Source organism: Salmo salar, chromosome ssa22, assembly GCF_905237065.1.
Source record: "Salmo salar chromosome ssa22, Ssal_v3.1, whole genome shotgun sequence".
NCBI classification, from domain to species: Eukaryota; Metazoa; Chordata; class Actinopteri; order Salmoniformes; family Salmonidae; genus Salmo; species Salmo salar.
This window is the reverse complement of record NC_059463.1, coordinates 29,200,467-29,224,440: the sequence shown is the minus strand read 5'-3', so window position 1 is coordinate 29,224,440 and position 23,974 is coordinate 29,200,467. Positions and strand designations below refer to the sequence as shown.

The following is a 23,974-nucleotide window of genomic DNA, read 5'->3' as shown; positions in this document are numbered from 1 at the left end:
AAGACTCTCCTTTATCTAACCACACTGTCCGATTTCAAAAAGGCTTTACAGCGAAAGCAAAACATTAGATTATGTCAGCAGAGTACCCAGCCAGAAATAATCAGACACCCATTTTTCAAGCTAGCATATAATGTCACAAAAAACAAAACCACAGCTAAATGCAGCACTAACCTTTGATGATCTTCATCAGATGACACACCTAGGACATTATGTTATACAATACATGCATGTTTTGTTCAATCAAGTTCATATTTATATCAAAAACCAGCTTTTTACATTAGCATGTGACGTTCAGAACTAGCATACCCCCCGCAAACCTCCGGTGAATTTACTAAATTACTCACGATAAACGTTCACAAAAAACATAACAATTATTTTAAGAATTATAGATACAGAACTCCGTTGTGCAATCGAGGTGTCCGATTTTAAAATAGCTTTTCGGTGAATGCACATTTTACAATATTCTGAGTAGATAGCCCAGCCATCACGGCTAGCTATTTAGACACCCACCAAGTTTAGCCCTGACCAAACTCCGATTTACTATTACAAAAGTTTGATTACCTTTGGTGTTCTTCGTCAGAATGCACTCCCAGGACTGCTACTTCAATAACAAATGTTGGTTTGGTTCAAAATAATCCATTGTTATATCCAAATAACGGCGGTTTGTTCGTGCGTTCGAGACACTATCCGAAGTGTAAATAAGGGTCACGAGCATGGCGCATTTCGTGACAAAAATTTCTAAATATTCCATTACCGTACTTCGAAGCATGTCAACCGCTGTTTAAAATCAATTTTTATGCCATTTTTCTCGTAAAAAAGCGATAATATTCCGACCGGGAATCTGCGTTTAGGTAAACAGACGAAAGAAAATAAAGCATGGGGTCGACTCGGGCACGAGCCTGAGTCTCACAGTACTGTAACCAGCCACTATCCAAACGCGCTACTTTTTTTCAGCCAGAGCCTGCAAAGCCACGATTCAGCTTTTTGCCGCCTTCTGAGAGCCCATGGGAGCCGTAGGAAGTGTCACGTAACAGCAGAGATCCCCTGTAATGGATAGAGATAATCAAGAAGGGCAAGAAATTGTCAGACAGGGCACTTCCTGCATGGAATCCTCTCAGGTTTTGGCCTGCCAAATGAGTTCTGTTATACTCACAGACACCATTCAAACAGTTTTAGAAACTTTGGAGTGTTTTCTATCCAAAGCTAATAATTATATGCATATTCTAGTTTCTGGGCAGGAGTAATAATCAGATTAAATCGGGTACGTTTTTTATCCGGCCGTGAAAATACTGCCCCCAACCATAACAGGTTAAACAGGTCAACATTCACAAGACCGCAGGGCCAGACGGATTACCAGGACGCGTACCCTGAGCATGCGCTGACCAACTGGCAAGTGTCTTCACTGACATTTTCATCCTCTCCCTGTCTGAGTCTGTAATACCAACATGTTTCAAGTAGACCACCATAGTCCCTGTGCCCAAGAAAACGAAGGTAACCTGCCTAAATGACTACCGACGGTGGTAAGGGTAGGTAACAACACATCCGCCACGCTGATTCTCAACATGTGGGCCCCTCAGGGGTATGTGCTCAGTCCCCTCCTGTACTCAATATTCACTCATGACTGCACGGCCAGGCACAACTCCAACACGATCATTAAGTTTGCAGATGACACAACAGTGATAGGCCTGATCACCGACAATGATGAGACAGCCTATAGGGAGGAGGTCAGAGGCCTGACCGTATGGTGCAAGGACAACAACCTCTCCCTAAATATGATCAAGACAAGAGAGATGATTGTGTACTACAGGAAAAGGAGGACCGAACACATCCCCATTATCGTCGACGGGGCTGTAGTGGAGCAGGTTGAGAGCTTCAAGTTCCTTGACGTCCACATCACCAACAAACGAACATGGTCCAAGCACACCAAGACAGTCGTGAAGAGGGCATGACAAAACCTATTCCCCTTCAGGAGACTGAAATTATTTGGCATGGGTCCTCAGATCCTCAAAAGGTTTTACAGCTGCACCATCGGGAGCATTCTGATGGAATGTATCACTGCCTGGTATGGCAACTGCTCGGCCTCCAACCACAAGGCACTACAGAGGGTAGTGCGTATGGCCCAGTACATCACAGGGGCCAAGCTTCCTGCCATCCAGGATCTCTATACCAGGCGGTGTAAGGGGAAGGCCCTAAAAATTGTCAAAGACTCCAGCCACCCTAGTCATAGACTTTTCTCTTTGCTACCGCACGGTAAGCAGTACCGGAGCACCAAGTCTAGGTCCAAGAAGCTTCTAAACAGCTTCTACCCCCAAGCCATAAGACTCCTGAACATTAATCAAATGGCTACCCAGGCTATTTGCATTGCCCCCACCCTCTTCTACGCTGCTGCTACTTTCGGTTATTATCTATACATAGTCACTTTAATAACTTTAGCTACATACAGATTACCTCAGTTACCTCGACACCGGTGTCCCTGCACATTGACTCTGAACCTGTACCCCCTGTATATAGCACCACTATTGTAATTTAGTGCTGCTCTTTAATTATTTGTTATTCTTCGGGAATTTTCTTAAAACTGCATTGCTGGTTAAGGGCTTGTAAGTAAGCATTTCACTGTGCGGTCCACACCTGTTGTATTCGGTGCATGTGAGAATTTGATTTGATTTTGATTTGATTGCCTCAAACGCATGAAGAAGCAAAGAAATTCCACAAATTAACTTTTAACAAGGCACACCTGTTAACTGAAATGCATTCCAGGTGACTACCTCATGAAGTTGGTTGAGAGAATGCCAAGAGTGTGCAAAGCTGTCATCAAGGCAAAGGGTGGCTACTTTGAAGAATCTAAAATCGAACATATATTATGATTTGTTTAACACTTTTTTGGTTACTACATGATGCCATATGTGTTATTTCATAGTTTTGATGTCTTCACTATTATTCTACAATGTAGAAAATAGTAAAAAAATTAAGAAAAACCCTTGAATGAGTAGATTTACTGGTACTTAACCTTTTACTGGTACTGTATATATTTCAGTATTTTGTATGTTTATTGGATAGAAAGAGCTAGAGCTGAAAGGTAGGAGAAAGAGTGCTGTGAAAACATTGGGCCAGATTGGAACCTATGCTGGTAGCAATACATCGTACATGTGCTCCAGAGGCAGCTAGACTACCCCAAGCCATGCAATTTTGATAGAATATTGCTGCTGTCACTCACCCTTTAATCCCGGTGACTAGGAAGTGCAGGCTACCCTGGATCTTGGTGCAGTTGATGAAACTGTCAATGTTCTGAGAGTCCACTGTCTGTCTGGAGGCTGTGCCTGTTCCTTGACAAGCTAGAGATGAGAGGAGAGGAGAGGAGAGGAGAGGAGAGGAGAGGAGAGGAGAGGAGAGGAGAGGAGAGGAGAGGAGAGGAGAGGAGAGGAAATAATTAATAAAGCCAAAGTTTCAGAACATGAGTCATAAGGGCATGTTGCTGGAGTAGAAGACTCTCTATAAAGCAATGATAGTTGAAGGGTGTATATATGGGCACCGGACAGCCGGGTACCTTTGGGACAGAGGCCTCCACAAGGCTCACACCTCTTCACTCCTTTCTTCTCCATCTCCGTCTTATAAGAAGGGCAGCTGCTCACACACGAGCTCCCGTCCACCACAAAATGAGCTGAGGAGGAATGTAATGTGAGAGAGAAAGAGTGGGGCAGAGGGACAGGTAAAGGGAGAAAACCAAATCATTAAAATCCACAGGGAAATCCACAGGAAGATTGGACCATGCTAGAACATTTATAGATTGAATGAGGACAATGAGTGAGACATGATGGTCATGGTTATGGCCAGGAGTTGACCAATGAGGGGAAGTGGGTAGAGCATGCTGTGTGTGGACTCACTGGGGCACTGGGCCACACAGATGGAACTGTACTGGTACTTGGCGCTGGGGTTGGGCTCCAGTTTGAAGGTGTGCTTGTTGTAGATGAGGGTCTGGGGACACTGGGGCACACAGGAGCCTGAGTTGTTGAAGTTACGGCAGGCCTGGATAGAGAAAATACACAGTTATATGATACTGTATGCATTGCTTAGTAGTATAGTTTTAACCCATTCATTTCTATGCAATGACTATCAGAACTACTTTTAAGACTTCTTTGCGGTGTGTTTGTGTGTATAGCAAACTCACAAAGCAGTCGGTGTCCAGTGGTCCGGTGCAACCTCCTGCACACTCCATATGACAGCACTCACTAGGACTCCTCCCAAAGCAGCGGCCATTACACTGAGGGGCACACACTGTCTTCGTCACTGGGGGGGCAGAGAAAGAGAGATAGAGAGTACTTTGAGCCAAGCAAACTGACTGAGCTGGGTTGTAGGACATTACATCAGAGCGAAGCTATCTAGTGTTGTCAGAAAATGAGAGCCAGGGGTCAAAAGTGACTCACAGCTCTGGCAGGTGTCATTCCTGGGCCCCCAACATGGACCTCCGCATGCCTCATCACATGGCTCTGAAAAACATGTCAGAAATGTTAGAAAACATAAAAGCTACATCACACAAAACCATAGAAGAAGGCCAGCCTCCCGGAGTCACCTCTTCACTGTTGACATTGAGACTGGTGTTTTACGGGTACAATTTAATGAAGCTGCCAGTTGAGGACTTGTGAGGCGTCTGTTTCTCAAACTAGACAGTCTAATGTACTTGTCCTCTTGCTCAGTTGTGCACCGGGGCCTCCCACTCCTCTTTCTATTCTGGTTAGAGTCAGTTTGCGCTGTTCTGTGAAGGGAGTAGTACACAGCGTTGTACCAGATCTTCAGTTCTTGGCAATTTCTCGCATGGAATAGCCTTCATTTCTCAGAACAAGAATAGACTGATGAGTTTCAGAAGAAAGTTAATTGTTTCTGGACATTTTGAGCCTGTAATCGAACCCACAAATGCTGATGCTACAGATACTCAACTAGTCTGAAGAAGGCCAGTTTTATTGCTTCTTTAATCAGAACAACAGTTTTCAGCTGTGCTAACATAATTGCAAAAGGGTTTTCTAACGATCAATTAGCCTTTTAAAAGGATAAACTTGGATTAGCTAACACGACGTGCTATTGGAACACAGGAGTGATGGTTGCTGATAATGGGCCTCTGCACGCCTACGTAGATATTCCATAAAAAAATCTGCCGTTTCCAGCTACAATAGTCATTTACAACATTAAGAATGTCTACACTGTATTTCTGATCAATTTCATGTTATTTTAATGAACAAAAAAGGTGCTTTTCTTTCAAAAACAATGACATTTCTAAGTGACCCCAAACTTTTGAACGGTAGTGTATATAATAGCAGTCCTAGCACTAATCTGAATACATACAGTGCCTTGTGAAAGTATTCGGCCCCCTTGAACTTTTCGACCTTTTGCCACATTTCAGGCTTCAAACATAAAGATATAAAACTGTAATTTTTTGTGAAGAATCAACAACAAGTGGGCCACAATCATGAAGTGGAACGAAATTTATTGGATATTTCAAACTTTTTTAACAAATACAAAACTGAAAAATTGGGCGTGCAAAATTATTCAGCCCCCTTAAGTTAATACTTTGTAGCGCCACCTTTTGCTGCGATTACAGCTGTAAGTCGCTTGGGGTATGTCTATCAGTTTTGCACATCGAGAGACTGAAATCTTTGCCCATTCCTCCTTGCAAAACAGCTCGAGCTCAGTGAGGTTGGATGGAGAGCGTTTGTGAACAGCAGTTTTCAGTTCTTTCCACAGATTCTCAATTGGATTCAGGTCTGGACTTAGACTTGGCCATTCTAACACCTGGATATGTTTATTTGTGAACCATTCCATTGTAGATTTTGCTTTATGTTTTGGATCATTGTCTTGTTGGAAGACAAATCTCCGTCCCAGTCTCAGGTCTTTTGCAGACTCCATCAGGTTTTCTTCCAGAATGGTCCTGTATTTGGCTCCATCCATCTTCCCATCAATTTTAACCATCTTCCCTGCCCCTGCTGAAGAAAAGCAGGCCCAAACCATGATGCTGCCACCACCATGTTTGACAGTGGGGATGGTGTGTTCAGGGTGATGAGCTGTGTTGCTTTTACGCCAAACATAACGTTTTGCATTGTTGCCAAAAAGTTCGATTTTGGTTTCATCTGACCAGAGCACCTTCTTCCACATGTTTGGTGTGTCTCCCAGGTGGCTAGTGGCAAACTTTAAACGACACTTTTTATGGATATCTTTAAGAAATGGCTTTCTTCTTGCCACTCTTCCATAAAGGCCAAATTTGTGCAGTATACGACTGATTGTTGTCCTATGGACAGAGTCTCCCACCTCAGCTGTAGATCTCTGCAGTTCATCCAGAGTGATCATGGGCCTCTTGGCTGCATCTCTGATCAGTCTTCTCCTTGTATGAGCTGAAAGTTTAGAGGGACGGCCGGGTCTTCGTAGATTTGCAGTGGTCTGATACTCCTTCCATTTCAATATTATCGCTTGCACAGTGCTCCTTGGGATGTTTAAAGCTTGGGAAATATTTTTGTATCCAAATCCGGCTTTAAACTTCTCCACAACAGTATCTCGGACCTGCCTGGTGTGTTCCTTGTTCTTCATGATGCTCTCTGCGCTTTAAACGGACATCTGAGAATATCACAGAGCAGGTGCATTTTTATGGAGACTTGATTACACACAGGTGGATTCTATTTATCATCATTAGTCATTTAGGTCAACATTGGATCATTCAGAGATCCTCACTGAACTTCTGGAGAGAGTTTGCTGCACTGAAAGTAAAGGGGCTGAATAATTTTGCACGGCCAATTTTTCAGTTTTTTATTTGTTAAAAAAGTTTGAAATATGCAATAAATTTCGTTCCACTTCATAATTGTGTCCCACTTGTTGTTGATTCTTCACAAAAAATTACAGTTTTATATCTTTATGTTTGAAGCCTGAAATGTGGCAAAAGGTCGAAAGGTTCAAGGGGGCCGAATACTTTCGCAAGGCACTGTATAATTTCTGTGAGTGCTACCATCTACCTCCTGCTATACTCACGTTCAGGCCCGTTCTCGTTGATGATGACTTCAGAGTCTCCATCCTTCACTATGTCCAGCCAGTTTACCTGAGGGGTGTAGCTCAGGAACTTATTCTGAATGATCTGCACCCCTCCCTCCAGTATCTCTGTGGAACACACACACACACACACACACACACACACACACACACACACACACACACACACACACACACACACACACACACACACACACACACACACACACACACACACACACACACACACACACACACACACACACAGGAAGACGCACAATTAGTTTAACAGAACACGTTGGTGACTAACCAAATCAAAACGGGCACAAATGTGTATTTCTCTCTCCACAGTGGCTCCTCTCATCTCTCATGCTACAGTTGGGAATTGAAATTTGAATTTCATTGCACTTCCTGAATTGACTGGAATTGACCCCAATCCTGCTACTGAAGTTCGTATGGTAGTTGGCATGTGGACCATGATAACCATGTTGCTGTTCATGATGATGATGTATATCACTTAAAGACTTATCTTCATCACAATGATAAAAAAAATAATTGTGTGTGTGTGTGTGTGTGTGTGTGTGTGTGTGTGTGTGTGTGTGTGTGTGTGTGTGTGTGTGTGTGTGTGTACCTGTGAGGTGTGTGAGGCCCAGCTCCTTCAGTCCGTGTTGGCCGTCCTTTTGGTAGTTGACGAGGACAGCCAGAGCAAAGCGATCCTCGTACAGAGTGGTGCCTCTTATGACACGGAGCTGGTCCAGCGGCAGCCGGCTGAACTGGTTAATGGCTATGAGGATGTAGCCCGTCACTTCTCTAATAGACTACGGGGGAGGAGAGGTCAGGGAAGAAGTAAAGAGGAAAAGAGAAAGAGGAAAGAAAAAGGTGTTACTGTAGACGGAAACAGGATACGGATATATTCCTCATTGTTGATCTTGGAGAGCTGCAGTGTCAGCAGGCATTTGTCACCTGACTCAATTGAATGAACTACACATCAAGACCTTGATTTGCTCAGTCAGGTGTGTGAGAACTGGGCTGGGGAAAAAAGCCTGCATGCAAATATCCCTCTCGTATGCAGAGTAAAGAACATTTATGTAGTGCAGTGGTTCCCAAATCTTTTATAGTCCCGTACCCCTTCAAACATTCAACCTCCAGCTGCGTACCCCCTCTAGCACCAGGGTCAGCGCACTCTCATATGTTGTTTTCTGCCATCATTGTAAGCCTGCCACACACACACTATACGATACATTTATTAAACATAAGAATGAGTGGGAGTTTTTGTCACAACCCGGCTCGTAGGAAGTGACAAAGAGCTCTTATAGGACCAAGGCACAAATAATATTCTTATAATAATCAATAATTTTGCTCTTTATTTAGCCATCTTACATATAAAACCTTATTTGTTCATCAAAATTTGTTAACTCACCACAGGTTAATGAGAAGGGGGTGATAGAAAGGATGCACATAACTCTGCAATGTTGGGTTGTATTGGAGAGAGTCTTAGTCTTAAATCATTTTCCACACACAGTCTGTGTCTGTATTTAGTTTTCATGCTAGTGAAGGCCAAGAATCCATTCTCACATAGGTATGTGGTTGCAAAGGGCATCAGTGTCTTAACAGCGCAATTTGCCAAGGCAAGAAACTCTGAGCGCAGCCCTATCCATAAATCTGGCAGTGACTTCAGATTAAATACAATTTTCACAGAACCGCTTGTTGAAATTTCGATGAGGCTCTCGGGTTCAGATATCGATAAGTGGACTGGAGACAGGGCATGAAAGGGATAACGAATCCAGTTGTTTGTGTCGTCCGTTTCGGGAAAGTACCTGCGTAATTGTGCACCCAGCTCACTCAGGTGTTTCGCTATATCACATTTGACATTGTCCGTAAACTTGAGTTCATTTGCACACAAAAAAATCATACAGTGATGGAAAGACCTGTGTGATGTCCTTGTTAGTGCAGACAGAAAAGAGCTCCAACTTCTTAATCATAGCCTCAATTTTGTCCCGCACATTGAATTAAGGTGAGGAGAGTCCCTGTAATTGTCACGTCCTGGCCAGTATAAGGGTTAATTGTCATTTTAGTTTGGTCAGGACGTGGCAGAGGGTATTTGTTTTATGTGGTTCAGGGTGGTGTGTTAGTTAGGAGGGCGTTTGATTTATTATTTCCGGGTTTTGAGTTATGGTCTATGTTGATGTATTTCTATGTGTAGTCTGGTTGATCTGTTTCTATGTTGAGTTAATTGGGGTGGACTTCCAATTGAAGGCAGCTGTGTGGTGTTGCCTTTGATTGGAAGTCCTATATTAGTTGGGTGTGTTTGTCTGTGTATTTGTGGGAGATTGTTCCGTGTTTAGTGTGTGTAAACCTAACAGGACTGTCAGTGTATCGTGCGTTCGTGTTTTTGTTATTTTGTATGTTCGTTTTGGAATTTATTAAAAGTTCAAAATGAACCATCTCAACTCTGCTGCATATTGGTCCTCATTTTCCGATTATGATTTCGCCATATCGTCCTCCGACGAAGAAATCCCTGACAGTAATCCTAGATTCAGATCATTCAGGCGAGAAAAAACATCACCCAGATAGGCCAGTCGTGTGAGAAACTCGTCATCATGCAAGCGGTCAGACAAGTTAAAATTATGGTCAGTAAGAAAACTTTTAGCTCGTCTCTCAATTAAAAAAAAAACATGTCAATTCTTTGCCACTTGATAACCAGCGCACTTCTGTATGTTGTAAAAGCGTTACATGGTCGCTGCCGATATCATTGCATAATGCAGAAAATACACAAGAGTTCAGGGGCCTTGCTTTAACAAAGTTAACCATTTTCACTGTAGTGTCCAAAACATCTTTCAAGCTGTCATGCATTCCTTTGGCAGCAAGAGCCTCTCGGTGGATGCTGCAGTGTACCCAAGTTGCGCCGGGAGCAACTGCTTGCACGCACGTTACCACTCCACTATGTCTCCCTGTCATGGTTTTTGCGCCATCAGTATAGATACCAACACATCTTGACCACCAAAGTCCATTCGATGTCACAAAGCTGTCCAGTACCTTAAAAACATCCTCTCATGTTGTCCTGGTTTCCAGTGGTTTGCAGAAGAAGATGTCTTCCTTAATTTACCCAGAGGTGAAAGAAAAGCACACCTATTTAGGCGAGGTGCTGGCTAGCAGAGTAGAACACTTAAAAATTAAAGAAGAGCCGCACACTCTAGGAGCTCAGATGCAATAATTTAATAACCTAATAACCAACGTTTCGACAGACAAGCTGTATTCATCAGGGTATAATTCCTTAATTGACCCCCCATAAACGTAACGGACATATACCAGGAGCTGGGCCAGGACCGCCACGTCTTTTGACTCATCCAGCTGTAACACATATAATTCACTGGCTTGTATGCGAAGCAGTAATTGTTTCAAAACATCTCCTGCCATGTCACTGATGCGTCGTGAAACAGTGTTGTTTGATGAAGGCATTGTCTGTATAGTTTTTTGGCCTTCTCCCCCAGCATTGTCCCAGCCATATCTGTGGCAACAAGAAGAATTAAGTCCTCCACAATAGTATGGGGCTTGCCTGTCCTAGCCACTCGGTAGCTCACCATATAAGATGCTTCTAGCCCCTTCTTATTAATGGTATCTGTTGCTTTTATACATGTCTTACTACTCGAAAGTCTTTATTCTCTCTCAAAAAACGAATGTGGCTTATTTTTTAAATTGTCATGTTTCGTTTCTAAATGTCTGCGCAAGAGTGAAGGTTTCCCGCGAGAGAGTAACGGTTAATGTGATTGGATGTTCATTATTTGACTAGGCTACCTGTATTTGACATTGTGTTGTTATTTCGCTGAACACTAGATGGTTTAGTTTTATTTTTGGCAGTGAAACGAGGCTACTCAGGCGAGAAAAAAACCTCACCCAAATGTATAGCCCCGTTGGAAAATATAAATGTACTGTTTGAAAATGTGAAGAATTGTTTTTATTTCTTTATATATATTTGTAAAAATGTGAATCACATTTTTATTTTGCGTATCCCCGACGGCATTGCGTACGCGTGCCCCAGTTTGGGAATACCTGATGTTGCGGATCATGTACTGCATGGTAGCCTGACATCTTAATTCTAAAATTCAACAACTTTGACTATAACATCACAACAGCCCTCTTATTCTCTCACTCATCAATTGTTTCCATGACAGCCGTAACATTAGCTAACTACAGTACAGATGTGGGATCTTAATTTGATCACCCTGTTGCAGGAGAACTTTCCTGAAATGCAGGACATGTAAAACCTAGTGTATTTGAGGTTTAAAAAGGCTTTTGAATGTATCAACTCCTACAAAAAAAATGTCCATTAATTATAATCCACATAATATTTCACATTTCCTGTTGGAGCAGGATAATTTTCCTGCTGTACCAAACTGGCTAAAATTAAGATCCTACACCTGTGCCATGACAGTTAAACTAGTTACAGGCAGAGCCATATACAGTATATGGCTCTGTTTACGGATAACTAACTGGTTTTCATGGCTTTGTGTTAAGTTACCATGGCTGTGTGATCAGTTACCACAGTGCTAAAGGTTTCAACAGGGGAATGTAAGAGGACTCATTGTGTACAGGAGACAGTGACATCATCCACAAGAGACAAACAATGATAAAATCTCTGTGTTGTTCTCTGTGCCCCAGAGGGAAGTGTGGCCTGACATGTCTGATTGTGTGTTTAGTGTTGGCACTATATATATAGACTTCTATGGACTGGAGTAGATGATACATACTCCTGATGCAAGACACACACACACACACACACACACACACACACACACACACACACACACACACACACACACACACACACACACACACACACACACACACACACACACACCTGTTGCCATTCATCCACCTGTTCATCCCCTCACCTGTAGAAAGGTGAAGTCCCTCCAGTGTTCCATCATGGTGATCTCCAGGTTACCCATGACGATCTCACAGCCACTGTACATCTCCTTCATTAGCGTGTACTGCGTCTGTGAACTTCCTGTCACGCTTAGTGCATTTTGGGTGCCGGAGCATATCACTGGGGGAAAGATGGGTAAAGACAGTTCTTCAGTTTTAAGGACTTAAATTCAAAACTCTAGGCTATGTTGTTGTTGTACTGATGCATTTTGTGTAGTTTTGATGTAACACATCAGGTCACAACTTACATTCAAACTCTGACTATGACTAATACATGTTAGTGCTAGGAATAATAAATAACTTATTCACTCTCCCTTCTCATTCCCTTTAGGCTAGTGCTACATATAATACAGTGACTGACTGTCTCTGGGGCAGACCTACAAGGCCTTGTTTATTGTGGACTGTAGGAGTCCAGTCCTTTTCCCTTTCAACGTCATTGGAACTGAGACTGTTTTGCTAATCAAATCTTAGCCAGATGTCCAAAGAGAGAGAGAGAAAAAGTGAAAGAAGGAGAGAGGAAGGAAGAGAGGCTAACTCTGGATAATAACATGTGTTTTTTTAATTGTACAGTGAGGGAAAAAAGTATTTGATCCCCTGCTGATTTTGTACATTTGCCCACTGACAAAGAAATGATCAGTCTATAATTTTAATGGTAGGTTTATTTGAACAGTGAGAGACAGAACAACAACAACAAAAAATCCAGAAAAACTCATGTCAAAAATGTTCTAAAATGATTTGCATTTTAATGAGTGAAATAAGTATTTCACCCCCTCTCAATCAGAAAGATTTCTGGCTCCCAGGTGTCTTTTATACAGGTAACGAGCTGAGATTAGGAGCACACTCTTAAAGGGAGTGCTCCTAATCTCAGCTTGTTACCTGTATAAAAGACACCTGTCCACAGAAGCAATCAATCAGATTCCAAACTCTCCACCATGGCCAAGACCAAAGAGCTCTCCAAGGAGGTCAGGGACAAGATTGTAGACCTACACAAGGCTGGAATGGGCTACAAGACCATCGCCAAGCAGCTTGGTGAGAAGGTGACAACAGTTGGTGCAATTATTCGGAAGAAACACAAAAGAACTGTCAATTTCCCTCGGCCTGGGGCTCCATGCAAGATCTCACCTCATGGAGTTGCAATGATCATGAGAACGGTGAGGAATCATCCCAGAACTACACGGGAGGATCTTGTCAATGATCTCAAGGCAGCTGGGACCATAGTCACCAAGAAAACAATTGGCCGTGAAGGACTGAAATCCTGCAGCGCCCGCAAGGTCCCCCTGCTCAAGAAAGCACATATACATGCCCGTCTGAGGTTTGCCAATGAACATCTGAATGATTCAGAGGACAACTGGGTGAAAGTGTTGTGGTCAGATGAGACCAAAATGGAGCTCTTTGGCATCAACTCAACTCGCCGTGTTTGGAGGAGGAGGAATGCTGCCTATGACCCCAAGAACACCATCCCCACCGTCAAACATGGAGGTGGAAACATTATGCTTTGGGGGTGTTGTTCTGCTACGGGGACAGGACAACTTCACCGCATCAAAGGGACGATGGACGGGGCCATGTACAGTCAAATCTTGGGTGAGAACCTCCTTCCCTCAGCCAGGGCATTGAAAATGGGTCATGGATGGGTATTCCAGCATGACAATGACCCAAAACACACGGCAAAGGCAACAAAGGAGTGACTCAAGAATAAGCACATTAAGGTCCTGGAGTGGCCTAGCCAGTCTCCAGATCTTAATCCCATAGAAAATCTGTGGAGGGAGCTGAAGGTTCGAGTTGCCAAACGTCAGCCTCGAAACCTTAATGACTTGGAGAAGATCTGCAAAGAGGAGTGGGACCAAATCCCTCCTGAGTTGTGTGCAAACCTGGTGGCCAACTACAAGAAACGTCTGACCTCTGTGATTGCCAACAAGGGTTTTGCCACCAAGTACTAAGTCATGTTTTGCAGAGGGGTCAAATACTTATTTCCCTCATTAAAATGCAAATCATTTTCTAACATTCATGACATGAGTTTTTCTGGATTTTTTTATTGTTATTCTGTCTCTCACTGTTCAAATAAACCTACCATTAAAATTATAGACTGATCATTTCTTTGTCAGTGGGCAAACGTACAAAATCAGCAGGGGATCAATGACTTTTTTCCCTCACTGTAGTTGCTGTTGCTGTTCCATTAATATTTTTCTGTATATATCAATAAGTTATTTATTCACAGATTCACAGATAGATATATCTCTAAGAACAAGATATACTGTGTTGGGTTTGATGGGACATTGACCTTTAACTAACTAGAGGTACTGTAAATAGACCATGTTGTCAAGTTAATTTGCTCTTTTTACATGTTGTCTATGTGCTGTGTTCCTATGCTCTCACAATTATCTGAAATAAATGTTCAGCATTAAATCTGGAGACTGTGAGTCACACAGACATGAGCTAGGAGAGTGTTAACAAGTACTAGTTAATTCGCTTCACACAGGAAATAACAATCAGTAAAAGCTTGCAGGTGATTCTGGAGAGAGTAGCATAGTGTGTGATAACAGTCCAATGAGCAGGCCCAGACGTCATAAAGCAGAGATAGTAGACACTTTATTGTGTTTGTGAAGGAGAGAGAGAGAGCAAGAGAGAGACGAAGGACAGGGGTTCAAATAGTGTTAGGTTCAGAGTGAAATTATAGTTTCTTAAGGTTCATCACAATATTTCCCTGTGAATGGATGTTAGAGAAAGAGAGAGGGGGGGGGGGGTCACAGGTGCTGACTCTAGTCTGAGGAATGTGAACACACACAGAGCCAGACAGTGTACACTGACTCTACCTTGTTAGAGGGTCAAGGGACATTCCTGAACACTAACTTAGCAGCATGCTACATTAGACCAGTGCTCTTCTATCCTGGTCCTGGACACCCACAGGGTTGCACATTTTTGCTATAGCCATGCATTTGCATACATGTGCAACCTGCATTGTGAGGTTGCATGAGAGTAATAAACATGTAAAAAACAAGGATCAGAAATTCTTATATAATGAATCACCAACTAGATCCAAGGTGTACAAGTTACAGTCAAGCACAGTGTACTGTAGGAGTTCTGTTCAGCTCAAATTGGATCATGGACTTTGTGCAATGTATACACATTTGGTCATTGGAAACCCATTAGACTGTAATTATATTCTTATGTGTACATTTCCCAATGAGAACCATGTTATCACTACCCCACCTACGCTGGGAGAAGCCTGAGCTGGGTGACTGCTATCAGTAGATGGCTTAAAGCTGTTGACACTCAACCAGTTCAATTGCCTGTTGAGAAATAGTCCTGTGCACATGCACATGTACACCCAGGCACACACAATCACGAAAGTATACAATCACCACACAAACACTAATGTGTATGCAAGCACAATAATTGAACACAAAGAAATGAAGAATCCATGTATACCAGGTCATCAGATGAAAAAGAACACACATACAAAATGTTCCATCACAGTAATTGACATTAACACACACACAAATACACAGACAGGCAGAGCAACATACATGTTCAAATATTGTTGCTGGAGAAGTGAAGAATCTGATTGGGCTGAGTAGGTGGGTTTCGCTGGTATTGAGATACTTTCAGTATTTGCAGATGGCAGACAGAGAGAGATGGAGAGGGGTGGAAGAGTTCACAGAAAACTCACACACAGTAACCTAACATGCTTGGAAACATTACTGCCATAGACAGTAACCTAACATGCTTGGAAACATTACTGCCATAGACAGTAACCTAACACGCTAGAAAACATTACTGCCATAGACAGTAACCTAACACGTTTGAAAACTGCCATAGACAGTAAACTAACACGTTTGAAAACATTACTGCCATAGCCAGTAGCCTAACACTCTAGAAACATTACTCAGTCCTGGATTAGTTTTAGTTGTAATTTTTATTCATGTTTCCAATGTTTCAACACTAAAAAAGTGGAGTGGAAAGAAAATGGGAAGAAAAGAAAGACAAGAAAGAAAAGAGGGAGGGAGGAGGAGATAAACACGTTTTATAAAGTGATATAAACGGTGGATGAGGTAAACAGAAACTTGGCTCGGGACACCAAGAGACTACCGCATACCTTAGAGGTCTATTCACACACATGCCTCACTGAGATGTATGTTTCTTATTGCTTTGGTACTATTTTCACAAGTATATGCTGAATTTTAAAAACTCTTAGTACAAAACTCCAAACTAGTGACACTTGTAACGCAGCCAGTCTTAAATTAAAAACCTTTCATTGTGCATTGATTTTGTTTGTAAACATCTTTCACCACACAACCATTGATCCAAAATATAAATTTACTGTGAAATATAATGAGTATGGTATTGATATTGTATTACAGCACTGTACGACCTAGAAAAACAAGCATTTCGCTGCACCTGCTGTAACATCTGCTAATCTTTGTACGCAACCAAAAAACTTTGATTTGTTACATAATAGTCATCATCATAGTAGTACATTCGAGTATATATCATACTTTTTATGTTTGGTATTTTGGAATTTTGGTCCACAGAAAACATGAAACATGACATAATACAGAACATTAATAAACAAGAACAGCTCATGGACAGAACTACATCAATTTAAAAATGGCACACGTAGCCTACATATCAATACATACACATAAACTATCTAGGTCAAATAGGGGAGAGGCGTTGTTCCGCGAGGTGTTGCGTTATCTGTTTTTTGAAACCAGGTTTGCTGTTCATTTGAGCAATAAGAGATGGTAGGGAGTTCCATGCAATAATAGCTCAATAAAAACTGTATGCTTTCTCGAATTTGTTCTTGATTTGTGGACTGTGAAAAGACCTCTGGTGGCATGTCTGGTGGGGTAAGTGTGTGTGTCAGAGCTGTGTGTAAGTTGACTATGCAAACAATTTGGAATTTTCAACACATTAATACTTCTTATAAAAAAGAAGAAGTGATGCAGTCAGTCTCTCCTCAATTCTTAGCCAAGAGAGACTGGCATGCATAGTATTTATATCAGCACTCTGATTACAATGAAGAGCAAGACATGCCGCTCTGTTCTGGGCCAGCTGCAGCTTAACTACGTCTTTTCTTGCAGCACTCGACCACACGGCTGCACAATAATCAAGATAAAGTAAAACTAGAGCCTGCAGGAATTGCTTTTTTACAGACAGACCTCTCCCTATCTTTACAACCATTGAATCTATGTTTTGACCATGACAGTTCACAATTACATTTTAGTCATAAGCAGACACTCTTCTCCAGAAAGACTTATAGTAGTGAGTGGATACATTTTTGCACTTTCCGTTACTGGTACAATTCATTACCAGATGCAGCTGAGTTATAGAACTTAGGGAATGATTTATACCAAATACAATGTTCTTAGTTTTAGAGACGTTCAGGACCAGTTTACTACTGGCCACCCCTTCCAAAACAGACTGCAACTTTTTGTTAAGGGTTTCAGTGACTTCATTAGCTGTTGCGTATATGCTGATGCGTATATGGTTGAATCATCAGCATACATAGACCCACATGCTTTGTTTTCTGCCAGTGGCAGATCATTGGTAAAAATAGAAAAGAGTAGAGGGCCTAGAGAGCTGCCCTGCGGTACACCACACTTTACATTTTTGACATTAGAGAAGCTTCCATTAAAGAAAATCCTCTGTTCTATTAGATAGATAGCTCTGAACTCACGATATGGCAGATGTTGAAAAGCCATAACACATACGTTTTCTCAACAACAGGTTATGGTCAATAATGTCAAAGGCTGCACTGAAATCAAACAGGACAGCTCCCACAATGTTATTATTATCAATTTCTTTCAACCAATCATCGGACATTTGTGTCAGTGCAGTACATGTTGAGTGCCCTTCTCTATAAGCATTCTGAAAGTCTGTTGTATTGTATTTGTATTTGGTCAAACACAATTTTTTCCAACAGTTTGAAACCTTAATGACTTGGAGAAGATCTGCAAAGAGGAGTGGGACAAAATCCCTCCTGAGATGTGTGCAAACCTGGTGGCCAACTACAAGAAACGTCTGACCTCTGTGATTGCCAACAAGGGTTTTGCCACCAAGTAGTAAGTCATGTTTTGCAGAGGGGTCAAATACTTATTTCCCTCATTAAAATGCAAATCATTTTCTAACATTTTTGACATGCGTTTTTCTGGATTTTTTTGTTGTTATTCTGTCTCTCACTGTACAAATAAACCAACCATTAAAATTATAGACTGATAATTTCTTTGTCAGTGGGCAAACGTACAAAATCAGCAGGGGATCAAATACTTTTTTCCCTCACTGTACATCATTTCTCAATTTGCAGTAATTCAGCCAGTCAGATGTGCAGCCAGACTTAATAGCCACTCTTTTTGCCCCATCTCTTTCAACCATGTGTTTTTCAATTCCTCATCAATCCATGGAGCCTTAACAGTTCTAACAGTCAGTTTCTTAACAGGTGCATGTTTATTAATAATTGGAAGAATACATTTTATAAATTCATCGAGTGCAGCGTCTGGATGCTCCTTATTAATCACATTAGACCAACAAATATTTTTAACATCATCCACATGAGAGTCACAGCAAAATCTTTTGTATAATATCTTATACACTATTTTAGGCCCAGCTTTCGGGAACTTTGTTTTTCCTGGATATAGCCACTGTATTGTGATCACTGTATCCAATGGGTATGGATACAGCTTTAGAACAAAGTCCTACAGTATTAGCAAAAATGTGATCACTACATGTGGATGATCTTGTTTCTGTAGTATTTGTAAACACCCTGGTAGATTAATAACCTGAACCAGATTCCAGGTACTGATTACAGTGAGAGGCTTGTACTTTACAGACATGTATTTTAATTATGTAGTTCTCAAAAATAATATGAGCATTGCATTGTAAAAGACAATGACTTAATATGAACATGTATTGCAATGTGAAACATGTATTTCCAGATGAAACACTGATTAAGTTTGGTAAAAAAGTGAGTGTAGGATTTTGCACTTAGAGTTTTGAAAGAACTGCCCTTTTGATGATCTGTTTTGAGTTTCGTACTAAGAGTTGTGAAAATGTACCACTTACTGGTGAAAATTGCATCAGTGATGAAAAAAAACGGTACTATTGTTCTCTTCCCACAGGGTATTATTTGTGATAGATGAAAATGGTAAATATTCACTGTAAGGGGTACAACTACCTGTGTTGCGAAGGGAACACTAGTGTTGACTGAGAGGTTCACATTGAAAAGTTCAGGGGTTTCACAATAACATGCCTCACTAACAGGTGCGACAACATTTTTTTGTGACGTATCCGTAAATAAGAACAGGTGTCCCTCTAGTGAAGCAGTAAACACTGAGAGGATTACCTGTAAGGCACAAATTGTTTTGTGTGGGTAGTTATTGTGCAATTACAAAGAAGGAGATTAAATCAAAGCTATAAATACATTTTGGAACCATTTAAATAATAATAATAATATTGCGATATATCGTCAAAAATAATATCCTGATATATAACTGTATCGGTTTTTCCCCTATCACAGGAAATAACCAAGCTTTCCTACCTCTCTATTTCACAGACCTGACACCAACATCTGCAGTATAAAACCTGAACAGGTAAATTGTTTGTTTTTTTATTAACCAAAAATAATGCACATTCTACAAGGGTGTGCATCATAATTCAATTAAGGTCTTTACCAGAAATCACAAAATTATCAATCATTGAAGATAAATTTGTGTCATGTAACAAGAATGAAATGATTCAGATAAATATGCTACAGTCACAAACATCTGAGCATTAGAATAGTCATGCCAGGAATGTCAAACCTCCTAAACACAACACACACACACACACACACACACACACACACACACACACACACACACACACACACACACACACACACACAGACAAACATACAAACATCTGAGCATTAGAATAGTCATGCCAGGAATGTCAAACCTCAACACTCACACACACACACACACACACACACACACACACACACACACACACACACACACACACACACACACACACACACACACACACACACACAGACAAACACAGACAAACACACACAGACAAACACACACACACACACACACACACACACATACACACACAATTCCAGGTGATAGAAAACAAGCTTGAAGAGATTGAGGAAAATCCAAACTTCAGAGATGCCTGAAAAAGTGTTGTGATAGGTATATTTTTATGACATGGCAGTTATCGTTATCTCTGAACCCTGATATGAGTTTATGGCACACAGGGCCTTGTAATCTTGAGCTCTGTGCCACATCCCCGATGGTTAAGACAACAAAGCACTACCTGACCAGTGCCCATGGTCACATATAGGACAATGAATCAACCAGTCCATCAATCAAATTATATTTCATTAAATTTGACTGGAGCCAACCTGTTATATATAGGACCACCTATATTAACATGCAGATTCAACTCTGGTCCATTGTGTAATAAACAATTTATTAACATGTAAAAAAAAAATGGATCCATGCAACATTTACCAGTAATGAATGTATTGTTTACCAGATATTGATGAGGAGTTATAGATCTCTAGAGAATACATTGAAATAAGGATAGTGTGCTATGCAGAGGAAAACAAGTATTGATTTGATGCTGATCAAAATCTACATTAAATCTATTTGTACTGTTGTGTGACATGTACAGTATGAGTCTATTTACTTCAGCCTTTTATCCTCCAATGACTGTCACCTGATGGGGATCACCCTGACCTGTTGTTTACATTGTTTTCCTCCTGCAATGCACCACCTTATTTACCTACAGCCGGATGACATAAGTACAGAGGCAAAGTTCAGCCAGTGTTTGTGGTTGTTTGTGATTCGAATCACAACACCTCACTCTGACATGGAGGCTATACACACTCACACCTGACCCACTATGAATACCAGGTGAATAAACTGCACAGATTAGAAAGTATTTACCAGGAACACTTTTGAGGTGCAAAGTGAGAAAGACACAAAAGAACAGAAAGTAAACATTGTTTTCTTAGACATTTATAGGGAGGAGCTGCTTGTCCTTAACAACTTGCATGGCAAAGCGATAACACAGACACAGCTGACACAAACACATACAAACACACTGTTTCGAAAGTCGGCTAACTTAAGTCGACTAACACACAGCAAACAGGTTCAGCACATATGAAAACGGGTTTTGTCTCGAGGGTCAGATTCACAGCACTGATTTAGGTGAAGACAAGTGATGCCATATTGACTATTTTATGTACACAACTCTGTGGGATTGGTCCCTCCTAAAAAAACACAAACCACATTGGGATTATTGACAAAATAATAGGCAACTTTTTTGAGGCGTAAATGAGGTATCCCACAGAATGAGACACTTTGGGCCAATTCCCAAATTACTCCTCATTTTCATAATAGGTTTTTTGAACAGAAATTTGGGCACTGTCGGGGGAATAGGAAATTATTTGACAGAAAGTCTAACAAATTTGACGGCGAGCCCAATAGAGGCACGAAACTTACCTTCTTGAGTTTGAGCGCAGGTGAGCTGGAGCCATGGTAGCGCGACGCACAGCGCGAGCACCTTCCGGAGTCCCCTCATTCCGACAGTTGACACAATTTATTAAACATTACGAGCTGGGAGAGATGTACAATATCGACTACCCTCGACGGTTTCCTCCTGCTCATGAATTGTTAGTCGAATAAATCATTTAAATGTAAACATGTATCCCCTGCTATGTACAGTATCTCATAGAGAACAGGCAAAGTAAATAAATTCGGATTGAAGAGTCCCCAATCTTGAACGTTTTCTTTGCAGCAGAAGGCTAATCAGCAGATTCGAATTGATTAAAACATTCCTTTAATTTACAGAAAAACTAAACGTAAAAAGCCGACTCGTAGGCCTATTGACCAAAATATAGGCTAGGATTGGGAGAGTGTATATCTGTTTGGAACAGAGTTTACAATCTTTCAACCTCTCTGATGTGTAAAATCATCGGTAGTCACTGATTGGACAAGAGACTGTCGTTGAACCAACCAGAGACAAATGCGCCGTCTGTAGGCTACTCCACAAATGTCTTCGTAGCAGGTTAGGAGAATTTACGCAGCAGGCAAGGATAATTAACATAACAGGTTATGAGACTGGGGTTAAGGTTGGGAAATTGCTCTCCTAACCTGCTACGAAAATCACTTTGTATCGAAGTGTCCCGAATTAATCATTATTGAACCATCTTTGTGAGTAAATAAAGCTTCCTATTCATCGTTCTTTTTTTTATTCGCCTATATTAATCGTATTGGTCATGTCAATATGAAAAATACAAATCATTTTCGTATCATCTTTCTGATTTCTGTAATGTCTTTTGGATATCCTTCCATAATTATATACATAACGTATTTGAAAAAATAAATTGTAGACATTCTTGTAGCCCTACCAATTAATTATGATTAACAACACTACACACAATTGACTCAACATCGTTTGGTATTCCTGGCTTATCGCAGGGCTAATGTAAGTCCACCATTGATAAATGTCTGCTTGTTGAGAGTTACATTGGTGACAAGCCCCGCTGTTCTCCGTGAATGGCGGAATTGTACCTAGGTAGCGTGGACTGGTCACTCTTTCTTTGAAGGGGGCTGGACCAGCGCTATCAGAATGACAGCATTGTCCACGGGTCAAATTTACTTCTCAACCCTACAAGCCCGTGCACAGAGGGGGCAAACATTCTTGCATTCTCTCGTGTGCGTCACTGAAACACTGTTTTTCTCAGTACATCAAATGAATTCAACTATTTATATTTTGGTATTCTGTGACAGACAGTGATGAACTGATGATTATCCTAGTAGAGGACCTGCATATGAATATACTGTTTATATGTCATCATGATGGTTGTCGATTGAACAATGACTCAGAATAGTTCACACACGCACACACAAAAATAAAAAACACACACACACACACACACACACACACACACACACACACACACACACACAGAGGGAGAGAGACAGACATGTCTGTCTGAGCGGATGAGCCAGCTTAACAACTGCTCTCTTGAAACTGGCTCTGCCTGTAACTCCAGTCTGTGTGAGTGTGTCTGTCAGTGATTGAACAAGACAGGCACTAATTAAAATCTTTGAGTGTATTGACGCACCCATGTGTCAAGCTAATGAACATAATTTAAAAAATCCCTATCAAAATCCATTAGTTTAAGCTTGAGAAATTGGTCTGCGTCTCACATCCGCCAATGTCACCCTTATGCATCTGCCCTGGAAAGTGGCAGAGGTACAGCTGTTTGTCAGACCAGGAGACATCCCAAAAATTGGTCTTCTCACGAAAACGTCTGTAGTGTCCCAACATTTTGGGCTACAAACTAATGACCACTCTATGGAAAGAAGAGACTCACGAACATGATGGTGTTCTCCATTTTGCTCTACTACCCCCATAAGTGTCTCAGGAGTTATCTGAACATAACCCATACAAATGAATAGAAGTACGGAGGTAGTTTTCTGCCAACAAAAATAAGGGGTTAAATATGTGTCCAAAAAAAAAAATCCTGCGCTTTCTTATATCTCCTAGATAATAGGACAGACACTTCAAAACCTTATTCCTTATGATTTGTTTCTTTACTGTTTTTTTGTCATTTATGAATGTGTTAATCAATGCGTTTCTATGGGCTATAATATTTCATTCAATATTTTATCAAATCATTTTTTTTAAAATATTTTTTGGATACGTAAAAGGTTCCTAAAATTCCAAATCATATAGTTAAATGATCCATGGTATGATCATCTTGAAACAATTCCATATGTTAGTTTAGTAGAACCACCCTACAAAACACCCCAAAATGTTCTTATTTGTGCCATTGCCATAAACCTACTGTTGTTATGCAATGTTAAAACAAATAGTAAATATCTCACTATAGCCAGAGGTTCTACCAGGAAGATCTTCTCAAAGATCTTATAATTTCGAAAAAGGACCTCTTGTTTCATCTTGGTTAACAGTGAGGTATGGGGTCAAATACAATAAACAAAGATAGAGTTAAACACAAGCATGTAGGGGTTGTTTTACAATATCT

At 41.0% G+C, this 23,974-nt stretch overlaps 1 protein-coding gene and 1 long non-coding RNA gene across 4 annotated transcripts in view; one reads left to right on the top strand and one right to left on the bottom strand.

Moving 5' to 3' along the window:
* The window catches only part of LOC106583220 (receptor tyrosine-protein kinase erbB-3), a 45,279-nt gene extending 23,381 nt beyond the window's left edge, over nt 1-21,898 (bottom strand). For both annotated transcript variants that reach the window (XM_014167141.2, XM_014167142.2), the window contains exons 1-9: nt 21,423-21,898; nt 11,895-12,049; nt 7,634-7,820; nt 7,006-7,131; nt 4,422-4,484; nt 4,166-4,284; nt 3,882-4,023; nt 3,545-3,658; nt 3,215-3,332 (exon numbers count right to left, since the gene is read on the bottom strand). In XM_014167141.2, coding sequence (XP_014022616.1) covers nt 3,215-3,332; nt 3,545-3,658; nt 3,882-4,023; nt 4,166-4,284; nt 4,422-4,484; nt 7,006-7,131; nt 7,634-7,820; nt 11,895-12,049; nt 21,423-21,501 — 1,103 coding nt within the window. In that variant the 5' untranslated portion in view covers nt 21,502-21,898. The remainder of the gene's footprint in view (nt 1-3,214; nt 3,333-3,544; nt 3,659-3,881; nt 4,024-4,165; nt 4,285-4,421; nt 4,485-7,005; nt 7,132-7,633; nt 7,821-11,894; nt 12,050-21,422) is intronic.
* The window catches only part of LOC123729676 (uncharacterized), a 37,180-nt gene that overhangs the window by 10,861 nt on the left and 2,345 nt on the right, over nt 1-23,974 (top strand). The window contains exon 2 of one of the 2 annotated variants that reach the window (XR_006761350.1): nt 19,478-19,514. This is a non-coding gene — a long non-coding RNA (uncharacterized lncRNA). Of the gene's footprint in view, nt 1-19,470; nt 19,515-23,974 lie in introns of those variants that run through there. The other variant, XR_006761351.1, reaches the window with a different exon arrangement.